This window comes from Merops nubicus, unplaced genomic scaffold (genome assembly GCF_000691845.1).
Source record: "Merops nubicus isolate BGI_N331 unplaced genomic scaffold, ASM69184v1 scaffold9497, whole genome shotgun sequence".
Classification (NCBI taxonomy): Eukaryota; Metazoa; Chordata; class Aves; order Coraciiformes; family Meropidae; genus Merops; species Merops nubicus.
Genome location: NW_008621007.1, coordinates 49,846 through 72,598, shown reverse-complemented (window position 1 = coordinate 72,598; position 22,753 = coordinate 49,846). Strand labels below are relative to the sequence as shown.

The following is a 22,753-nucleotide window of genomic DNA, read 5'->3' as shown; positions in this document are numbered from 1 at the left end:
CTCACTTAGTTTAAAAATAACTAGATACCACTTTTTGCTCAGTGACTCCAAAGGCTGAACAACCACAGGGAGATAATTTGATGGGCCTCAGGCAGGTGAGGTGGCTGGAGGTGACCATTATGCAGCATAGATGATGCCTTTATTACTTTGTAGGATTAGTGTCTGTGATTCACTTTACTTACTTAGCATTACTTTGTTAGAGTTACACAGAGGGAGATTACAGCAAAAAACAAGTAGAGAAGAAAGCAGTGATGTCTCCAGGGAGAGTGCCATGAACTCTTGGAAAGTGGTGAGAAAGCCAGCCACGACTGCCTGTTACCAGAGAGGTAACAGGATTGTTCCCCAAGGCCAGAAATCCCTTTGTCAGACAGATGTTAGGGCACTAAAACAAGCAGTCTCAAGGAAGCAAGCAGCACTCTGTGATCAACAGTGACAGGCAGTGAGGCTACTTGCAGAATTCAGCACCAGTGTTGGGGGTGAGATTGCTCTGCTCCCCTGAGCTCTGAGAGGTGAGCAGCTGCCCACTCGCTGTCAGGCCTACCAGAGGTTTTCCCCCTTAATCCCTGTGCACCATCCAGGGATTGTGTGGCAATGGATGATGATCTAACATGTATTTACGAAGCACAAGTAAAATGCTCTTATTTTGATATGATTGCCCCTTCTCTAGTTTAAATGAATTGTGAAGTTTTAACTATTTTAATTACTGCTTTTAAGCACTTAAGTGCACTGACACGGAATACTTACCGTCTTTTGTGCATCTGCAGAATGTCAGACATGTTCAGCTTCACTGCTTTGGTCCTTGACATTAAGAACGGCTCAAAGAAACTTGAAGAACTGCTGGAGTACTGATGTGTCCCTGGGGTTGCACCAGCAGACAACAGCATTGTTAGCAAAAAGGTGTCCTAGTCTCAGAAAATTAGAAGCCCCACGTGAATGGTCAGACAATGTCTTTTCCTCATTCTCTCTCTTGTTTCATGTTAGAGAGACAAAGGAGACGGGAAGTAGTTCTGCACAATAAAGCAGTAACTGCTTCAAGTCTTTAAGGCATGCAAGTGCTTATGAAATTGGTCTTGATGGGAGGTGATGGACAGAAGAGCAACTATGCTGGAAGCCTGAAGAGACAATGCACGTAGGTATTACAACAGTAAAATTGGATATAAACCATAATCTGAATAACACAAGAGGATATAAATTCACCTCCACCAGAAACTGTGGCAGTTGCAGAGAAAGAAAATGTTTGGCATATAGATAGTTGTCTTTTATTTGCAGTGAATTCATGTCTTAGTATTGGAGTCTTCTCTTTGTTTTTACTCCAACCTCTTAGTGTGAGAATAGCCTCTGTAATGGTTGTATTCACAGGTGGCAGATGACAAAACACACAGCTTAAAACTGTCAATCCCATCATAAGTGGTAAATCTAAGGAAGTATCAGTGTATGTCACCACAGCAGTGGACTGAGCATGAAAATATGACACTGAATACCAAGCACAAACTCAGGAAGCAGCTGCCCAAGCTGGAAATTGTCATGAAATTAGTCCGTGTCTCAGGTATAATTTCCAATACAAGTCTTCCAGTCACTTTGAAAATGCAAGAGCTTTGTGCTGTAGTTATTTGTTGCCATTCAGCCTTTGACACCAACTTGGTGTAAGTAGGAAGAAAATACAAGCTGTCATCATCTAATTGGAGAAGAATTCTGTTCTTACTATGTCTGTTGTGGTCATGAAAATAGGGGAGAAATAAAATACCGTATGGATTGAAATACTAGCTCCTTACAACAGAAACAGAGGAATAAAAATATTTTACCTCATAACAGTGTCAGATCAAGGCAGAGAGATCACCCATCTCTCTGTGTGAACGTGGAGTCCAAGGTATGGTTAATTCTGCCACATTCACAACCCTCACAAGTAAAGCAAACAGGGAGACATGGACTAGCCTGGAAAGTAGGTGTGACCTCCACATGAAAAAATAAATAGATATATGCCCGCACCAGCCTTCTCTCATTTGAAGTGAAGGTGAGCTAAGGGGAAGTAAGAGTGCTGTTACAATTCCTGGTTACCATTTGTTTTATGTCACATTTAATTATTGGATAAAATCTTCCTGACTTGACTCACAGAGGATAAGCAGGCCACATGTGGATAATCCTCCATGGCATATTTGGTTTTGATTTTAATTAACAAAGTCACAACAAGAATAAAAGTGGCCCTTAATGTTTGAACAATTAAAATGTATGACTGCACAGTTCCAAAGTACAAAATTCTGTCTCCACTGAATGGCATGTCCAATTTCAATAAAACAGAACGATGTAGACTCCTAAAACTCTAAATAATTCTACTGTAAAGGAGTCAAAATCGTGTCATTCACCTCTTTGCCTGCTGTGAACCTACCACCCCTTCTTCCTTTTGGTCAACATACTCATAAGCTACTTTTGCTAGCCCCTTTTGTGAACCTATAGAACTTAAGTCAGGTTTCAGCTTACAGCTCAAGTCCCTATTCAAAATAAAAAATGGTTATTTTTTTTTTTTTTTTAGGAATTTAAAAATATTTCAGAGGTTTTAAAGAGGATGAGCAGAAGGGAAAATAAGAGACTAGTCTAAAAATCCCTTTATAAAAAAATTCTTGTTTTTAATGTGCTGTGTTCTAGACTAGATAGTGTTCAGTAAACCCTACTGTGCAAGCCTTTTTAATGAAAAAGTAATAGTAGATTGTTATTAATAGAGGTATTAATGCTGTCCTTGGGTAGTTAACAGAACTGAGCATGTGGCAACAGCTTCACAATGGCACGGTACTTGAAGGCTTATTACTGCATCAGCCGTGCCTTTGTCTCGGTGGGCAGAAGCTGTGGCAGGCTTTGATGTGCCAGACCCTGCCGTGCCTCTGCCACAGCAATCCCTGACCGCCAGCTTTATGCACGAGCTGAGTGAGTGAAGAGAACAGCTCCCCGGCCAAGGCTGGTGCTGGGGGAACACTGACACCTCTGTTTTCAAAGCGTGACACAACACAAAAAAACCAAAAATGTATGTGGGCCTGAATGCCCCCCAGTGCAACACTTGGCACTGAGGACCAACACATTTAAGTAGGAAGCCATTTATATCAGTGAGTGAACGGGTTTGCATTTTCTTTGTTTCTTTCAGAAGGTGTGAGGCGAAAATAAAGACAATTAATAGCATCTGAGATGTATAAAAGCTGTTAGATGTTACTCACCCGGCCCACTTACACTTCTGCCCACTTTCCAGGAGAAGCACATGCAACAAGAAGACCTCCTGCTATTTACTTCGCTTTCCCTATTTTCCTCAGTGACCAAGCTACACCGTTTCCAATTTTACTAGACAATTTTCTGTTACTAAGGTAGGAAATGAGTTATTTTTATATATTGATTGTATCATTGTGCTTTTATTTGTGTATCCTCCAAAAGGTATTCCAAGTGCTTTGCATGTCAAGGTGTACCAGAAAGGGAATTTTGTAGAAGTGTGCTTCCATCTTTAACATGGATTTGTACATATCTTGAAAAAAAAAAAAAATTTCCTCTTCTTTTTTTTTTTAAAGAATTCGTAAGGTTAAAAATAGCAACAAATTGCGAGAATCTTTTTGGTCCTATAGTGATGTGCTGAGATTAGCAGAAAAAAAACCCTCATCTTCAAAGATGAAGTAAATTCATAGCAACTCATAGGAAAAAGCAAAGGTAACAATTAAAAAAATTACTCTTGGTAGAAACAAATTCAAATCCCAAGCAGAACAGCAGGACCAACTGCAGTGGACGCACAGGCATGACTTGACAGTCATAAATCAGTTTTAATCTAATGATAAAAATAATTGTATTTTATCTACCAAATCAGAAGAGAAATGAAAATATTTTGAAATTACTTCAACATGAAAAAAACCACAGCACAGAATTCAAATGTATTTCTCCATGCAAATTAGTATCCTTATATGGCATATAATGATAGACTAAAGAAAGTTACTTTCATTTTTAATAGAAATGTTGGGTCTTCTCAGTTAATTTTTATTCTCCAGCCAAGCACTCATCTGTAAATAATAAGTTCTTGAAAAATAAACTGGGTCATTGCACAGTCATCAGGCACTCTGGGGATGCGTAGCATGATATTGTGTCTTTTAATCTAAGTTGCCAGTTTAGATCCAGTCTGCACCAGCAGTGACAGAATTCTACTGCCAGATGTTTCTTGTCCTGCATAATGGGTTGGTAGACTTAGTTCATTATATGTGGTCTTGTGAAAGCATCACCAAAGACAGGAAGCTTCTGCAAACCAAACTAAACCCCATCACAGAATCACAGAACAGCTGATGTTGGCAGGGACGCTCTGCAGGTCATCTGGTCCAAACCCCCTGCTCAAGCAGAGCCACCTACAGCTTGCTGCCCAGACAGCTTTTGAGTATCTCCAATAAGGGAGATGGCACAACCTCTTTGGAAACCTGTGCCAGGGCTTGGTCACTCTCACAGTAAAAAAAGTGTTTCCTGATGTTCAGAGAACCTCCTGTGTTTCAGTTTGTGCCCATTGCCACTGGGCACCACTGCAAAGAGTCCAGCTCTGTCTTCTTTGCACCCCCCCTTCAGACACCTGTTCACATTGGTAAGCTGCCTTTGAGTCTTCTCCAGGCTGAATAGCCCCAGCTCCCTCAGTCTCCTTTTACACGTCATATACACCTTAGTGGCCCTTTGCTGGACTTGCTCCAATATGCCCATGTCTCTCTTCCTGGGCAGCTCACCACCAGACAAAGCAGTCCAGATACATCTCACCAGTGCTGAGTAGAGGGGAGTGGAGTTCCCTGTGCCTGCTGGCAACACTACTCCTAACGCACCCCAGGTCTTCCATTCAGCCAGGACACACATGAGGAATGATATGGTTGAAGGTGCTATAACCAAGCAAAGGTGACTAGCTCAGTGCAGGGCTAATACGCACAAATGCCCACCAGATCAGTTTAAAAATCCCTTTTCAACTGAGCTAAAAGAATCTGAAGCAGTTAACATACTGCAAAGCGGTATAAAGAGATATGATGTAGACACATACTGAGAAATGATACCCTGATACCTCAAGATAATACACAAAATAGGCAGGCTGACTGCCTGCATAACTAATTGTATGCATGCCCACTGAAGCTTACTGACATATATTTCCTGAAAGAAAAAGAAATGTTTATTTTATTGCTTAGTCCCTTCAATCAGAATTAGGAATGAAATACACTTTTAATTCAAGGTACTGTGTGTTTCCTATCCATCTCTGAAGATACTTCCAGGCTATTTGAATGAGTTTGTATTTTACATTCATGACAGACCACAGTGGACCTCTCTACAGGAGACGTTCCTGCCCTTTCATTCCTACTATAAAAAGATTTTTGTGGAACTTGTAACACAAGGCCGCATCTATTGAGCTAAATTGCCTCTTTATTAGGAAAGCACCAACACTACATTCTTCAAAATTACTGGAATTTTATTTGCCTCAGGCTTATGACTTGCAACCAAAGACATTGTGCAAAGAAAGCAAAGATTAAGTACACTTTAGGGAAAAGGTGATAAACCACATTGGTAACATAGAAGATAAGTCTGATGAAAGAAGCCATCCATTACACTATATAGATTGCAATATTCAATAGCGGTTTTTTAACCCAACTTTTTTAATCAAGGAAAAAAAAGTTAAGCAAAGTTTACAGTAGACATAAATTTGATACAATTCAAAAAGCATTTTTCTAAAGATCGTCAAGCGTAAAGTGGAAAAACGTATATGGGACACGGCGGATGAATTCTAACTACTGTACACTTATAAGCTATTAAACAAGGTTGCATATATGTACCACAGTGTAAAAAAACCATACAGAACAAATAAAAACTTTGAAAACTGCCTGATGAAAAGTAAAATAACCAGTGGCTTTTTAATGGCTTTTTCTGGTTATCAATGCTACAAAATTTTTTTTATTTTTTTTTTATTTTTTTATTTTTTTTTTGTCTTTCATATGCCACTGGAAAACATCCCCTCAAATGACCAGGCACAATAGGACCATTGTCAAGTTAAAACCAGCGCATAGAAATAGACTATCAACTCATATTTTCCATCAAAAGCTTTTCTGTTGTTGTTGTTTTGATTTTTTGAAATCTTTTGAGGCCCGTTTGGTCACAATATGTTACTTTTTTTTTTTTTTTTTTTTTTTAAATTTTTTACACTATGATATCATACGTTTGTCTAGCACTATCCTAAAGCTAATTTATAGAGAATGAGAACACAGAAACAACCCAATGTCTATTTGACAAAATGAATTCACTGGGTGTAAAATAGGAGAAGGGAGAAGAGAAGGGAAAAGGGTCAGTTCTGCCAAGAAAATAAACCCTATGGATCACTCATCATCACTTCCGCTTGCTTCCGACTGGTCCTAGAGGTAAGAGACACAAGACAAGTCAGAAATTCTTTGCCAGCTATTCTGTGGAATTTGTTAAAGAAGGAAAAAAAAAAAATAAAAGAAAGTAAAAAGAAGAAAAAATGACAAGTAAATTGGCAAATCAAGAGAGCCTTAAGAAAGCTACTACATTATCTGATAATTCTCTTTCATGACATTTAATTGCTGTAGACTTCTTTAGAGAAGGAGAGACACAAAGTCAGGAGACAGCAGATCTTTCTTTCTCCCTAAGGAACAACTAGGAAATTTTAAAACAACTAGGAAGAGATCTGTTTTAATTTGTTGCGATAGTAGAACCACTCACCGAAAAAAAACAGAAAAATCAAGCTAAGCGTTTTTCATCTGTGGACAAAAGCAAACAGACCATGAGGTTTAAAGATTAATGAAAGTACAAACAGCTCCAGGAAAATAAGCTCTAAACTTCTTAAGACTTCTTGTCTTTCAGCACTAGGATCAGATCTCGTAAGCACACCCAGATACAACTAAAACCCCTGCAACAATTCCCTCAAAATGATCAATATAGATTAAAAATGTGCTTAAGCATGAGTAGTTGAGAATTCTGACGGCAAGCAGGACAGGGCAGAGACGCAATCACTGCAAGCACTTCCACAGTCTCACTGAGCAGAACTTACATTTTCATCTTGATCCTCATCACTATCATCATCACTCACGACAGGCTTGGCTTTTGTTCGGCTCTGCCTCTTCTTGCCTTTTCCTTTCTCCCGACTTTTTTCATCCTTCTTGCTTAGCTTGATTTTGACTTTCACCGATTTTGCTGTAAAAAGTTTAACAGTATGCATGAATGTAGCTTTTGATTATAAACCTTGAATGCCTCTTTTCATGGAAACTCACCCACTTGTGGCAGCAGCCTGAAAAGGTGTTCCCTTCTGTTCTTTACCTGAACTACGGAACAATGAAGCAAGGCTATTTGCTTCCATTTTTCTACTTCTTCATTGTTTTAACAATAATTTGCATTAAACCATAAGCAATAGCTTTAAGTTGACCATCTTCTTTTTTATTCTCAGAACATATGCTGTCTATAGGTCATATATGGTCCTGTGAGATGATACACAACTAAAAATTTTTTTTTTTTTCCACAAAGAAATGTACATCCTTTGTACAAACACACAATTTTAAAATTTTAAAACTACAGAAATGCTTTGTGAAGGTGACTGGCAAATCTTCAGTTGACACCTTTCTGAAGAACATGTTAAAACTGTGATTCCAGAATATCCACTCATTTCCAAATGAACTGCTAGAGTTGCATGCTTTGCACACCTGTGTGACACATGTGGAAGAGTAGTTGCCAAGTACTACAGCTTCTGTGACCAAACAGATGGTGTACCTGGTGAATATGGGTAGATGTACTGGGTGGGATACAGTGGAATGATGGGATCCCTCCTTTTTCACTCTTACTATGTATTTAAGTGAATGAGTGTCACCTGATGCTTCTGAAATGGAGTTTCACTTAGTCCTTGTCACACAGAAGCGTATTTGCAACATCTTCTGGTTCTTAACCAAGCAACGGGTTTTATATGCATCCTGGGTTTGTCTAGAATAGGGTCAACTTTCACCAGAAGCTGGGAGGGGCCACAGCCAGGACAGGCAACCAAACCAGCCAATGGGATACTCGATGCCATCCTGACATCACGCCCACTGTATGAGGACACAGGGCAGGCTGGGCAGGGTGCATGGTCTCTGTCATGAGAACTTCGGTCCAGCTCTAGGTGGTAAGTGCATTTTGTATCACTCATTTTATATATTATTTCATTACTGTTATTGTTATTACTGTCCTTTCTTCTCCTCTTGTGTTGTTCCATTAAATTCTCCTTATCTCAGCCCACAGGGTATTGCCCTCTTCCCTCTATTCTCCTTCCCATCCCGTGGTGCAGACTGGGGTGAGTGAGTGGCCACATGGTGCACAGCTCCTGGCTGGGTCTAAACAATAACAACAACATAATGCCTGAAGGCTGACCACCCACAGATAAAGACTGTATCTAGCCTTTACAGGTGTTTTTATTAACAAATAACATGAACAAGACCAGAAGGGTTTATCAACACTCATGGCCAGTCAGATCTGCTTCCATGCAGCACCTCTGTGATTTGTTTCTGGCTGAAAACTAGTTTACTATACTCTAAAAGGTATAGCTACAACATACAGCCAAAAGCCTTAAGCTGAATGTTAAGCAGTAAACTAAGTTACTTTCACCAATGGAAAACAGAACCTTATGATCAGTCTCCATGTAAAACGGGAAGATCTCCCCTTCCATCCCCAGATGTACTTTCTTTTCAGCATTTAGCTGGGGACTCACATTCTGACTCTGATTCCTCCTCTTCTTCCTCATCTTCATCATCATTGCTTTCATCCTCGCTCTCCTCCTCCTTGGCAATCTTCTGTCGTGCACTTTTGAACACAGACTGAAGAACAATGGAATCCTCATAGATCTACATAATGAATACAAACCTATGTCAGAACTGTAAAGTCAAACAATATCAAGAATTTACAGCATACACCTTAATTTCCAGAGGAAACTCAAGAGTATACAGCCTTTTCAAATACTAAGTAGCAATGAATTTTACAAGAAATGCCAGCATTAAGTTTTCATGCTCTAAATGAAGAAATCTGTCAATAGTGAGCCAGAAAAAATACTATTGTTAAAATGCATTACATCTAAAATGTCCAGTTAAGAGTGGTTTTCTTAACATTACCACATTTGGACATGCAGCAAAATTTTGTCCCACACATCCTTTCATCATTATTTTTATTAGGAAAATATTCTTCAGCTGATTTATGTAAAGGTTGTTTCCATATAACAAAAGACAGTAGAATCACTGCATGTACATGTTACAGAAAACATTTCCTGTTGCTAGACAGCAAAAATAATCACAAAATTATGAGCTCTATTCAACAATCCTCTGTAATTACGTGCGTGCTCATTTTTAGTTCTCAAATTTTGATTTGAACTCCACAGTTTAGCTAATGCTAATCAGAAATGTTTACGATTTTGAAGGATGCATTAGTATTGGCAGCATCAGCCTTCAGCTTACTTTTACTTAGGTTTCTTTTAACATTTTTTTTCTCTTGTACATTACAGGAGTTGTCCTCATGTTCTCTGTTTCAATTCAATGTTGTATTTACATCACACTACTTGTACCTCATCTGCAAAAACAATCTTCTAAGAGTATGTTTCAGTGTATTGTGAGACATCTCTTATTTGTCATCCAGATTTTGTAGTCTTCCCTTTTGTGTCAGTGTCCCATTCTGAATTCACAGCACTGACCACATTCATGTGTGTGAAGTATCTGTCTGAGGTGAGATTTTGCACCCTAAACCTCTAAGACTCATCTAGGATTTATTATTACTATCTTTTGAAATGGACACTACTCTTTCACTATTAACAACAACAACAAAAATTTCTAAAAATAAAAACAAATTACCAGAGAGTTGAGAGACTATATAGTCTCTCTCTAGACTATTTTCATCCACAAAGCTTTACTGCTGGACAAACCTTGAATTTGTATCTTCCATTAGCAGAACTGAAGAGCTCACTACAAAGTATTTCCTCAACATTTCCTCCAGCTGTACTGTCATATCTGCTCCTTCAATCATGAACTGTGGTAAACCCAAGCTCTACCACTCTACTTGTGCTACCTTTTACCATGGGTTCAACAGTCTTACAGCTGCTCTAAACTAAACACAGATTGGACAAAAATGATCTCAGAATTAGAGCCAAAACTAGTTTCTCTGCATGCACATGCTGCAGCTGCCTCCAGTGAATTCTGAATGATTCTAAGAACCTAGGCATTTTTCTCTATTCAAAGTAAGAATTAAAACACAGGGTTTATATACACAATATAACAGTCTATAAGCACTGAAAACATTAGGTAAGGGAAACCTGTATGTTTAACATGAGTGGTTCATTCAGACCTGTGATCCCTCCAAATTGAATGTCTGAGCATTGTGACACAGCAACATGACATCTTTCTCCAAATCCCCAAGACTCCGATACTTATGGTTGCGAATCCTTTCCTGTTGCATTTGTTGAGGAAATTCAGAGAAGTATGGATGAACAGTGGTACAGAAAGAAAAAACAGCAAACATGACACCAAATCAGTATGGATTTCAACACATTAAAAAGTTTTTTTTAAAAAATTTTATCTAAGCATCAAAATAAATGTCTGTTTAAACCAAAGTAAGTCTAAAAACATAGTGTTAACGTATTACTCATAAAACCACACCAGGGTAATAGAGTAAAAATTAAGCAATTGCTATGTGAACTGGAAGGGACAAAGTAACAGAAATTGAGACCTTTTGGTGAAAGAAGTTCCAGTTTCTTCTTTATAGCACATAGACAAACTAAGCTATGACACAAATGAAAGTCATAAGAGTTATAACATCACCTATCATGCAACAACCTGCCTAAATCCCATGTGCCAAACTGTGTTTGGATCTGACCTGGCTGTTTCAGGATGGGATGCTAGTTTATGGACGACTACAATCTTCTAGAACCATTAAGCCTTCCCAACACTGTGTTTTTACTGAAGATGTGCTTATAGACTCAGTATTAGGTTTTTGAAAAAAAAATGAGATGTCATCTCTGCAAGTCTAACTGTGGCACTTGATGATCTTGAAGGTCTCTTCCAACCAGAACGGTTCAATTATTCTAAGTGTCATTCGGGTCAGACTGCTACATTTTGATTTGACTTTGAAATTCCAGTTTGTATTGTGTACTGTATATTGCAATATACAGCACACAAAATTTCTAACAAGGTGTTTAACAAAGTTTAAAATCAAAGCCACAAATACAGGTACAGGCACTATAAGAAGAAATATAGGAATCTCCACTTCCAAAAAACGTTCTTACCTTTATCTTTTTGAAGTCCACTGGCTTCCTAATCAATTCGTAATACTCTGGTAACTCTTTCCTAGATGGGAGCTGAATGAAGACTTCACTCAGCTGCCGTCCGGAACTGTTGGAGAAAAACAAATGTATCATGCAAAGAATTACTACAGCTTTCTCACAAAAAAAAACATTCACACATACAATCTAGTCGTAAGGAAGAAAAAAAATTAAATCACAAGTTTTTCTTTCAATGAATTAGAAATTGAACCCCGCTCTGATTTTTTTCATTTGCTACAGAGAATTATTTTACAAATTAAGATGTATCGTATGTGCTGTTGTCCTAACATACCATCACTGTTATAGGATCATATGCGTAAGGAGGCTTTATGGAAGCAGGATCATTATTTGAATCTTCATTCCATAGTGGTTTGCCGAGTACAGTATTACCCTTTTCTCCTGTTAGTATAAGTTTATCTCCTTTTTGGTTGTTTTACAGTTGTTTTCAACTGCCTCTTCATAGCAAACCATTTATTCATACTGATTTCCACTATATCAAATGCTGATTGCCACCAGGCTAACTAGAGGTCACAACAACAACAAAAAATTATTGACTTCCATTAATGACTGTTAGGTTTCTGCGAAAATCACTACTGTCATCTGTACTTCAGTCATCTGAAACAAAGCGATGGGTTAGCTAAAAATTTCTCATACTCCAGGAACATCGCCTATCACTTACCAGTGTACAGAAGTTCTAAGATTTCCAGACTTCCCATTTTTTCATCTTTTATTAATAGCTATTTTAACAGTTTCAAGTTGAGGCTTTTTACAAAATCTTCCTCTTTGCAACTTCTCAGATAAGTCGTATGTTGATGACATAAGAAATCTGTTGATGGCACTTTGTTGTAGTTTTGTTTGTTTGTTTGTTTTTTGTCCCTGTGTGTGTCTCATTATTCTCACAGACAAAGGAGCAGAACAAACCTCTGCTGAGAGGAACTGTAATTCATTCCACACAGTATTCACAAGCACCTCCCAGCCCACATTCACATGCTTCCTTTTGCCACAGCTACTAAAAAAGAGCTCTCTTTCTCATCTGCATCTTTGGATGGTAACTCAGAGACACCAACCTTCAGAGGAGCTGGGGAAGAAGGCTGCCAAGTCCTGATCTCCACCTGAACTTCTCTCTTCCAGCCACCCTCCACAGTGGTGTGGGATCTTATCAGACACATTAAATTAATGCTGAACCAAAAGTTAACTGAGACAATTCTGCCATGGAGGACAAGGCTGATAAAAAGCACAGAACAGCTCTGCCCTTTATTAAAATCACGAATGCCTACCATGTCTTAGGCATTTCCAAACGTCTGAAATAGCATGAGAATTTGAGGACATAGTACATTTCTTACAGACCTGACAGACCAATGAACAAGTAGGAGTGAACAGGTTTTCCTCATTAACTAAATAGCTGTTGCTCACCTAATCCAAGATTTCTTACTGTTCTCAGTTTAGTCCTGGGACACTGCTGCTCCTTATACACCTTGCATCAGAGAGGACAATAATGTAACTGATCTAATCACAGCTTGCTAATCAGTGTTGTTCAACCAATATTCTGGGCACCAACTGGCAGCTAGAGTAGTCTTCCATCCAATGCCAACCTAAAAACCAAAAGGCTCTGTCTCATCCTGACAACTTCTGTTTGAGTTTTAGCAGCAGAAGCCATTCCCCTCTACCTGCTTAGCAGTAACTGCCAGTCTGTCTCCTAAATTACAGCAAAATTATGACACATGTGTGAATGCTCTTCTGTGTGCTGCTGCTGCATGGTGAGACAAGGTGAGGTACCTGACATCTCTGTCAGGGAAGGTGACAGTGAAGTCTAACTACCCCGCACAACTGTTGGAGTAGATACCCTGACAAACCACTTGCATCTCACACTTCAGGCAGTTACTAGCAATTTAACCAATAGATCCAATTTATTTGGGAAGCACCCTGTTATTAAAATAGAGGAAACCATTAAATTAGCAGATAATTGCAACCCAAGTCTTACTATTTCTCTCCAGCCAGCAGGTAATTGTGAAAGTCAGGCCACTGCACCTCCCATCTCCTTCGATACTGATTCACACTAGAGGAACAAATCCATTACTTTCATAGTTCCCCTGTCACAGTGGGAGGTGTTTATGGTATGGATGTGAAGGCACCAATCCTGCTAATGATCTATGCAAGTGGCTATGTCATGCTGCAGGACAGAACTCGTCTTTATCTCAGAGTGCTCTCTCAAAGAGAAACTGGAAGCAACACAAGGAAAAGCGATGCATTAACGACACGCTACAAAACTGACTAAATTAACATGTGTTTCTACCTCTTTGCAATTGAGACCTGTTTTTTTTGTTGTTGTTCATAAAGGGAAGTGTTGCACACTCACAGCAGCAGCCGAGATCAAAGGTTTAGGTTAGACACCAGGAAAAACTTCTACACCAAAAGAGTTACCAAAGACTGGAACAGGCTTCCCAGAGAAGTGGTTGAACCACTATCCCTGGATGTATTTAAAAGCCATCTAGATGGGGTGCAGAGGGATATGGTGGAGACTGCCCTAGTAGAGACAGATAATGGTTGGACTCAATCTTAAAAGTTCTTTCTAACCATAGCCAATCTGTGATTCTGTAATATTTATCCTATTTAAAAAGCTCCTGATGATGATAGAGCTTTTTATCTCATGGCTATATATATTTTTTTTCCTCTTTTTACATACACACTCCCAACCTTATATTTTATTTGATATTAAAAATATAACAATAGTTAAGTATTAACTAACAACATCCAATTTCAAAGACATAAATCTAGCCAACTGTTATTTGTTCACTCTGTTAAAATAAGAATTACATAGAAAACCTTCAAGCTTTTGCTCAATATAATTAATTACTGAGAATCATTTGTTTGTGGAAAAAAAAAAACATTACTGGCATGAAATATGCAACAGACAGAAGACTAGTGCCTGATTTTGTCTACTCACATCACTAACAGATTATTCCATTCCAACCTTTTTATAGAACCTCCTCTCACAAAGAAACACTATCTTCTGCTCCCTTTGTATATGTGCATCTATACTATAAATTAATGTGATCTTTTCTTAAAAAATCTCACATGGCTGTGTGGTGGATGCAACACGAGAAAATCAGTAATTATTAATGCAGCTCTGATTTTAATCCTTGTCCCCACGTTTGTAATTAGAAAATAATAACCACAACAACTACCACATAAAAATCATGCGCAGTAAAAATCACTTATGGTTGCCTAGCAACTAGGAGGATATATGCTGAAGGGAAAAAAGACCAGAATAAATTAAAAGATCTGACTGTGAAAGAACTGTGACAGTGCGCTGCTACTGCATCAGCAACAGCTCAACATGGTAGTCCTTATGCATGCTTACATAAAAAATAACTTGCTTGCTGTGTAAGTTAAAAACCATTAAGAAATACTGCTCATTAAAAAAAAATATTTCTGCTTAGAAAAATATTTGTACTCGTCACTTCTGATTTTCTTTCATGTTTGTTAAATTGCTTAAAGTGCACACAAGCACATATTTCCACCCATTTAGTCAGTACAATCTTCAGTGGAATTAAATGCAGGAAGAATTAGACCTCATTTGTATGAGGCTCCTTTCGTCTATTTGTTTTCCTCGGCAGTACGTGGCCAGCCACCACTGACCTGTCAAAAGTATTAGTGCTATCAGCACCCTTTCTTCTTTGGAATCAAAAGGAGAGACAACTATGAAGCTGAAACTGCAAGACCTTCTTGTATTCCTGGCCAATTTCACACTTTTAATAAACACTGAAATCCAGTTTAGAGTGGGTAGAATGAAGAGTTCTGCACTCTTGCTCTAATCAGAGCGGTCACAAACAGAATCACGGTGCAAAGTACACCTCCTACTCAAAAGCAACACACAAGGACATTCTTTGAAAAAAAAAGGGGGTGGGGGGAAAGGAGAATTAAAAGGGCTTACACAGTGAGGTAGTTCCTCTGTATTTAACAGATTCCAAGAGTAACCCAGCTATGCAGGGAGATGATTAATTTTCGTTAAATGTATTTGGTGGTTCTTCCTTTTTAGAACTAACTGAAGTAATATACATAGTGGGCCTGTTTGAATCATTGAAATGAAAGTGGGTAAAAATACTTAAAAATATAATTCCTGGTTTTGACATATGGCTGTGTACTCCATAACTCTGGCTTGGCTATAAATAAGAATTATTTGCTGTGCATGTTTGAATACTCAAGAGTACTGACTGGTATAATTAATTACAAGTTAGATTAGTAAGAGCTAATTACATTACTCACCATTTTGCAACAGTTAAAAACTCACAACTTGATAAAACAGCTGAAATACCCTGAATAAAATCCATTTCACATATAGAGAAAAATACTCTCTCCCTGAGATAGGTCTTCACAAAATTAGAATACTGTGGCACGTTTTAAACATTTTGGCTTTAATGATGCAGTGATCAAAATGCTAAGCACCACAGATACAAATGCTAAGACCACAGGGGAAATTTCTTGCCAAGCAGGAAACATGGTCAGGGCACAACAACCCCACCCCACGATTTTCTTACCAGCTTTATTAGAATGTGGTCAACGCCCACATGCTATGGGGAGGAGGCTATATGCTGTTAACAGGTACACCATGCATGTTCTTACTTTAAGTCTCACAGAGCATAAAGCAGGTAGATCACAAATGAAAATCACTGTATGGAATAGATCTATCAGCTGGGACTCTTGAAGCCAGCTGTTGCTATCTAAGCAAACCTAACGCAAACTAGCAGCAGTATCAAACTGCCACCTAATCTAACTCTGATGTAAGGCAGAAAAGGACAGTGGATTTGTAAGGAAGCCGAAGGATTACAAAGTATTAAGTATCATTCTTTTTCCCCACTTGATTTTAACAATCAGGAAAGGGAAGCTGCACTTAAAAGTTTGCCTTCCTCTGAAATAAAAAATAAAGGAAAACATTCACACAGGGAAAAAGATAGTTTAGCGGACTAAGCCTTCATGTGTATGATGCAAAATCAGCATCTGGGGATCAATTTGGCAGACAAATCCATTACTCTGGAAAGAACATCTATCTCCAGTAAAACTGCCCCTGCTTTCAAAAGGCTGAAGCATTTAAGCTGGACACAAACTGATCTTGCATTCTTAAAACATAACATACATATTACACATATCATTATTCATTCCTGTGGGCAATCCTAATTCTAAAGGAAAGGGAAGACAGATTAAAAGCATCAAAACTGAGAAAAAATGAGACAATAATGCTGGACTGAGGCATTTCAACTCTGCTCTCTTCTCAACAGGTGTTTTACATACATTGTAAAAATATGAAGTATTTGAAATAATTGCAACAAAAATCTGAGATTAAAACGTAGTGTAGTACTGCAAACTGAGTCTGCAAAAATGGCACATACGCTGTACACTGCAAAATCAGTATCAACAGTGTAACCAGAAGGGTGTTTCCAAGGTCCTTGAAACTAGGGTTGCTACTGTAAATAATCATATAGAAGTTTTAAAGTCAAGGAACAAAGCCCAAATCTATCTAGGTATTTCTGCTTCACTATTTCATATGGAAAGGTTCCAGAACTCTTAAGTTAATAACTTAAATGTATTCATAAATGTTCACACTCATATAACCTCGTGATCACTATCCTGTGTTTCACATATTCCTACATTCTTCCTGTGTTTATGCTTCCCTTCGTTCTCAGGTGAATTTATTGAAAGCAATCATTTTTCACTCTCAAACCAACCTGTTTCATCTTGCAAGACTCTTCCATGCTACTTATCACTGAAATAATTATTTACACTTGTATCAGTGTAAACTAGTACTTCTTGAGTAGAAAAGTACTTGTACATGTACTACATACAGCAACTCAAAAGCACTAATGGTGTCAGATATAATGGCATACACATAAATTATTTCCTCATCCACACAGGCAATAATATCAGAGTCAGACTCTTCTCATGGCTAGACAATACTGATGGCTTGTCGTTAGCTTTGGTCAATAATTTCTTTGCTCAGGTCATTCTCTCTCTGTCAGGACCACACGATGTGTTTCCAACTCAAATATTTCCTATTTTTAGTCTGTAAGTACATTATAATGCACTCTGAGGTACTGCATTTCATGACAGCTCTTTTTCTCCAGACTTAACTGTGCTCAGTCCTCCACGAATATCACCTCAATATTGCTACGTTAAAACTTCAGATTTTGGTTAGGACACGCCTCATTTTTCAATATACATTAATAATAGATCATTATCTATGCCAAAACCAATTCTTCAAGAACTTCAGTGGCATCTTCTTTCCAATTTTAAGAGTTCCTTTCTGAACAGTGAGTTGAGTTACATCTTTTCCCTTGTTTTCACTCAGAGTAGAAATGAAACATCTATTAGCACTGAAAATTTAAGCTAAAGACAATGATTTTAAGCATTCAAATACTAAGTACAGGAAGAAACTTTTTTTTCCCCAGATAAAGCTCATGGCCTACTTTTCTTTCAATTAACCTGTCCCTCTATACTTGCCCCAATTGCCTTCACAAATACAAAAGCCCAGAGCTGAACAAACATGAACCACAACAAAAACTGAAGGGTTCCAACGCTTAAACTCTACTTAGTTCTAAAGCTACAAATCCTGAAAACATTCATTGAACTCTGGAACAACCTTAACACTCAAACTTTAAGATACTAGTTTTCTGATTTCTAAATTTGCAATTCTGTTCTATCCCATCTTCTCACAAGACTCAGTGGTTTGATACTAGCTCACAAAAAAACCCCATCAGAATACAGGATCTTGGAACTCTTCTGCATAGCTCCCTGTGCTGAAGAGCTCAGCTTAACAGGTGTTTGCAATTCCTAACAGAAGATAGCTCCATACACTTTTTAAAGTAAGAACCAATTCCGTCTTACATAAACACAGGCTACTGGGAGAGGGACTAGTATGCCTTGTCACTACACACAGTACAGTGGTTAGATTGCTTGACAGAGTCAGACATGAACTTCTGAGGGCACAAGCAACAGGCAAAAATCTTTAACTTCCCTAGTAACAATCAGTTACTACAAGCAGCTTTGCCCTACTGGAGGCTAATGGAACTTGCTTTACTACTTTAAAAATGAGAAGCAGGTGCCCTGATCAGAAGTGCCTGACTTCAGAAGGCTCAAGGGCCAGCATCCAAAATGAAAAGACGCTTCCTTGAAGACCCTGACTGGAATACCTGAACTTTAAACACTTCTCCCTCCTCATCTGTTCTGTTAGTTGAGAGTCACAGTGAACTGAATACACTCATGATATATGAGCACTACATTTTTGGGGCAGTTATTTACGTCCTGCTGAGACCTATTAATAACACTGTAGCCACGTATATGAAAAGACTGATCTTAGCACACACCTTACCACTAAAGTGAAGGAAAATCCTGCTCACGCTAAATTTTCTTAAGCACACGTCCTGTGCAGAATGACTTCATTTCTAAGCAGAAGCTCTATGCCTACTTTTTGTATTTGTGTTTTGGCAACTTCCTATCAGATGGGTCTTTAAAAAACCCTCTACAAAGGCTGAGACTTACAGTATCAGGCCCTAAGTGGAATTACTTTTCAGAAATGCTGTGTCCGCAAATCCTTCTAGACTGAAAATAAAAATAAAGCCATTAAATCACAAAGAGAGTGAGATCAAGAGAGGGAGAGAGCATGTGCAACAGTGAGAGACCATCTCCAAGCTCACCTGTCCTTGTAGTTTATGACAGTATCAATGATAGCATTCATTTGTTTTGTCAGTTTGGGTGGGTTGGGTGACAGTTTCTCTGCAGGAGGTCTGCCTCTTCTTTTCTTTGCTTTCTCTCCATCCTCCTTCCCAGAATCTTTATCCACATTTCTTCGTCTCTTCCGTTTTTTAAGACGGACCTCCTCTTCCATTTCTTCCAAATTACCGTCTTCAATTGCCTGATAATCATGGATTCAAAAAATATGATTTTTAAACAAAAGAGATACTGCAAAGGGAAATAACAGACTGCATTTGAAAACAAAAATGCAACCCCACAGGATGCAGAAAATTCAACACTGAATGTTCAGCTTATTTATAAACAAGGGTACAACAAGTAAGTGAGTGACTGGCAATCAAACACTGAGCGTTAATTTGTTCTAAGAATCCCACTGTCACCTAAACAGACGTGTACTTTTCTGAACCTGGAATTCCACACCAAGTCACAGTTTCACACAGAGTAGTGGCCTGTGCTACCGTGTCAGTAAGTGTACAACAAACACTTGTTCATTTCAGTGGCAGTTCTGGCTTACGCAGTTTCATGCAAAACAGACTTTGACATTGCGTGTTTTCAAACAGGACAGTCTAAACTGCACCCAGCTTCCAAAGCCAAATCACATACAGTTCTTTGGGCACACAAACACCACACAGATACTTTATGCAGTAATGACTCAACTTCTCTTCCAAATAATTTAAGCAAGTTCCAAACCGTCTAAGAGTTAAAAAACCATCTCCAAAATGTATAATTTTCTTCTGGAACAGTAATCAACAGTTAAGGCAGAAGCACTGACAGTACAGTGTTTTACTGTAGAAAGCACTTGTAAACATGGGATGCAAAAAAACCTGCAAAAAAACCCAAACCAACCCTCCTCCCCCCCTCCGTCCCCCAGTCACAAACAATGAACACTAGTTTCCATTACCTGGATGTATGCTTTTAACCAGACCCAGCAGCACTATGCAGAGGGATAAAAAAAAAACATTGCTACAAAACCCTACACTAGAAATAAAGGGAATCTGTTCACACACTGACTATCAGATCCATGCAATAAAGGAAGAAGCTGAACTTTTCTTGATTTAGGAAAGCCAACAGAAGAAAAGAAATAAAAATACTGAGTCATAAGGTAACTGAAATTAAAAGAAAAAAGAATACAAAAGAAATCTTAAAACAAGACTTCCTGATTAAGGTTTTCTCAGAACATAACTGATGTTGATATTTGTCCCTTTTGCCTCTCAATATTGCCTTGAGTGCATGCAAATGCTAATCAATCTTTTCTCGCAGCTGAAAGAGCTCTAATCATAAGGCAATTACCTTCATTTCTCCACAGCACCAAACATGGCTAATATTTATGATCATGTGAGCATAACAATCAATATAAAAAGAGTGATTACAGCCTAGACGTAATTTTTCTCAATTGTGCACAATGTCTCTTGAAAAACGTTTTGTGAACAAAACCTGATGCACAACAACAAACAACCTGGCACGCTAAAAACGCCAGTGGGATTTTGAAATCCATTTCCTATGCATCCTCCGACGTGCAAATCCACAGAACAAACACGAACACAGAATCCTGAGGGACAGCCTGAAACTAGGCCTTAATAATCAAAAGACAATTTACATCATGCTTCCACAGTATTCAGATAACCACTATGAAGGAGGCTTGAGATCTGATGAGTTTAGGAAGAAAAAGAAGAAAAAAACCCCATAACCTGCACACAAATTCATTAATATTCATTTGGTTAAAGCAGGACACGTACTATAAACCACTGCAGCTAACGAAGATTAAGAAAAGGAAATTTCTCTGCATATCTTGGAAGCCAGAAAAGCTAATAATACATACAGCATGCAAGGCTGTCAACAGTTAATGTCATTGCTCTCCTTAAGCACTCAGTTGTACATTGAAAAACGGAGAACACCGACTCTTGATGTGTTACACACCTACACATGCCTGTGATGTAGTTCTACTGAATCTTCAAGACGGCAATGAAAAAGGATATTTACCTTACCACTATCAGCAGGCCGGCTATCGGAAATCACAGTTAGTGGGGATAAAATTAACAAGCCAGCAAAGCAGCGAGCTGCTAGTCTCTTCATCAGCTGATCAGTAAAAAAAGAGAGCTGGGGAAAGGCTATGTTTTCATATACAAGTAATTTTATTTTACTGAAAATTTAATACTGAAAGGATTGTGGATACTCAAATCTGCTGTTTCATTCTACCTACTACAAGGCCCGAAGCCTTCCTCCTTCAGCCTGCTTTAATATTGACAACTACTTATCATATTTCTCCCCTCATTATTCTAGGCATCCAGATTAGATTTTTAGCTGGGCATTTACTGGTTCTTGTTAACATTTTAATTATCATAGCACTATTAAACAATCTCACATATGATTTAAAAACTAAAATAGGTTGCATGCATTTTAAAGATGAATTTATTACAGAAAATGCATTCCTATTGCTCTGCAGTGAAGCAATCAGGTTTTGGTTATTGAAACAGACAAAAAAAAAAAAAATCTATTCTGATTTCCAAGAAACTAGAAAAAAAACCCAAACCAAACCAAGTTATCATTCTGTTAATTTTGGTAACATTTTTTTTGTTGTCCTTCAGGAAACTGGTATTCACTTAACTAAAATATATTTTTTTCTTTTGTTTCCTTGACAAATTTTTTACCACCAAAAAACTAAAGCTGCCATCATCACAGAGTTTACTAACATCTCATTTTAGAAATTTGCATACAGTTCTTGCTTGGAGTTGGTGATATTTTGAAAAAAAAAAAAAAATTGGGACAAAAAGAAAAAATAATAGTGAAAAGATTTATATTTAATGTTACACATAGGAATGTAGTAAAAACCAAAAATAAAAATAAAACCCAAATAAACTGAAATATACTCTTACACTCTTAAAATTAGTGACTGGTAGATAGCAAATTCATTCTTAGCATACTACAGATCTGCAAATAAATATTAAACTGTCTATTTAGCTAGTAATATATCAATTGATGTATACTCAGCTTTCAAAATGTATATACCTGAATGTAAAGTTGGACAGTTTTCCTTAGTTTAAGGCTTTAGTGACACTACTTGAAAAACCAGTGTGACAATACCAACAGTCCAAAAATTCTCTTACTGTGGATCCTAACATTAGTCTCAAACAGCAAATTTTTATTTTGTATATATGCAATAATATTTAAAACTCAACCTGTATGATTTATGCTGCCTCAAAAGATGGCTTAAAACTGTATCACATAAATTGTATCAGCAGAGATATTAATGCTCTGTGCATATGTCTATTCATATGATCCATACATGTGTATATAAGCAACAAAACATTTATTAAACTAATTAATCTGACTGAATTTTTTGTTAGAAAAAGCTTATTATTCTAGGACTGAAGTGCCGCACCAAAGAGAATGCTCTTCCAAACCTTTACCAGGATGACAATGATATAAATCCCAGACACAAATTTTCAGCTTCTGACAAATGATGGGCTGTGTGAGAGCATAGATATCTCCCATGCTCAGATGCATCTGGATTAGTGAAGTGAACAGCAAGTGAGTCCAGGAAAACAGTATAGAAATAAAACTTTAACTCTTTCCTTCCCTTAAGGAATGAGACAAAAGAATACAATAAAGTTTGGAGACTTCACGTTTTGAAAGAAAGCTGTGAAAATTTAACGTCAGATTTTGCAAAGGGTTGGGCACCTCATGAAAGGCAGTGATGCCAGTGGAAGT

At 37.9% G+C, this 22,753-nt stretch overlaps 1 protein-coding gene across 1 annotated transcript; it reads right to left on the bottom strand.

Moving 5' to 3' along the window:
* Positions 1 to 6,179: 6,179 nt before the first annotated feature.
* LOC103776777 (probable global transcription activator SNF2L2) lies at positions 6,180 to 21,118 on the bottom strand. The gene is made up of 7 exons (XM_008944303.1): positions 21,026 to 21,118; positions 18,991 to 19,208; positions 11,267 to 11,372; positions 10,330 to 10,431; positions 8,714 to 8,846; positions 7,034 to 7,176; positions 6,180 to 6,377 (listed from the first exon to the last, which is right to left on the bottom strand). The coding sequence occupies exons 1-7, from the start codon at positions 21,116 to 21,118 to the stop codon at positions 6,342 to 6,344; spliced, it is 831 nt and encodes a 276-aa protein (XP_008942551.1). The 3' UTR covers positions 6,180 to 6,341.
* Between the last annotated feature and the right edge of the window lie 1,635 nt (positions 21,119 to 22,753).

What these genes read in the sequence shown, in the direction of transcription:
- LOC103776777 (XM_008944303.1), bottom strand. Translation starts at nt 21,118, where the DNA reads ATGAAGAGACTAGCAGCTCGCTGCTTTGCTGGCTTGTTAATTTTATCC. An exon ending in GGCCTGCTGATAGTGGTAAG is followed by an intron (nt 19,209 to 21,025) that starts GTAAATATCCTT and finishes CATGATTATCAG; the next exon opens with GCAATTGAAGACGGTAATTT. An exon ending in TCAATTTGGAGGGATCACAG is followed by an intron (nt 8,847 to 10,329) that starts GTCTGAATGAAC and finishes TTCATTATGTAG; the next exon opens with ATCTATGAGGATTCCATTGT.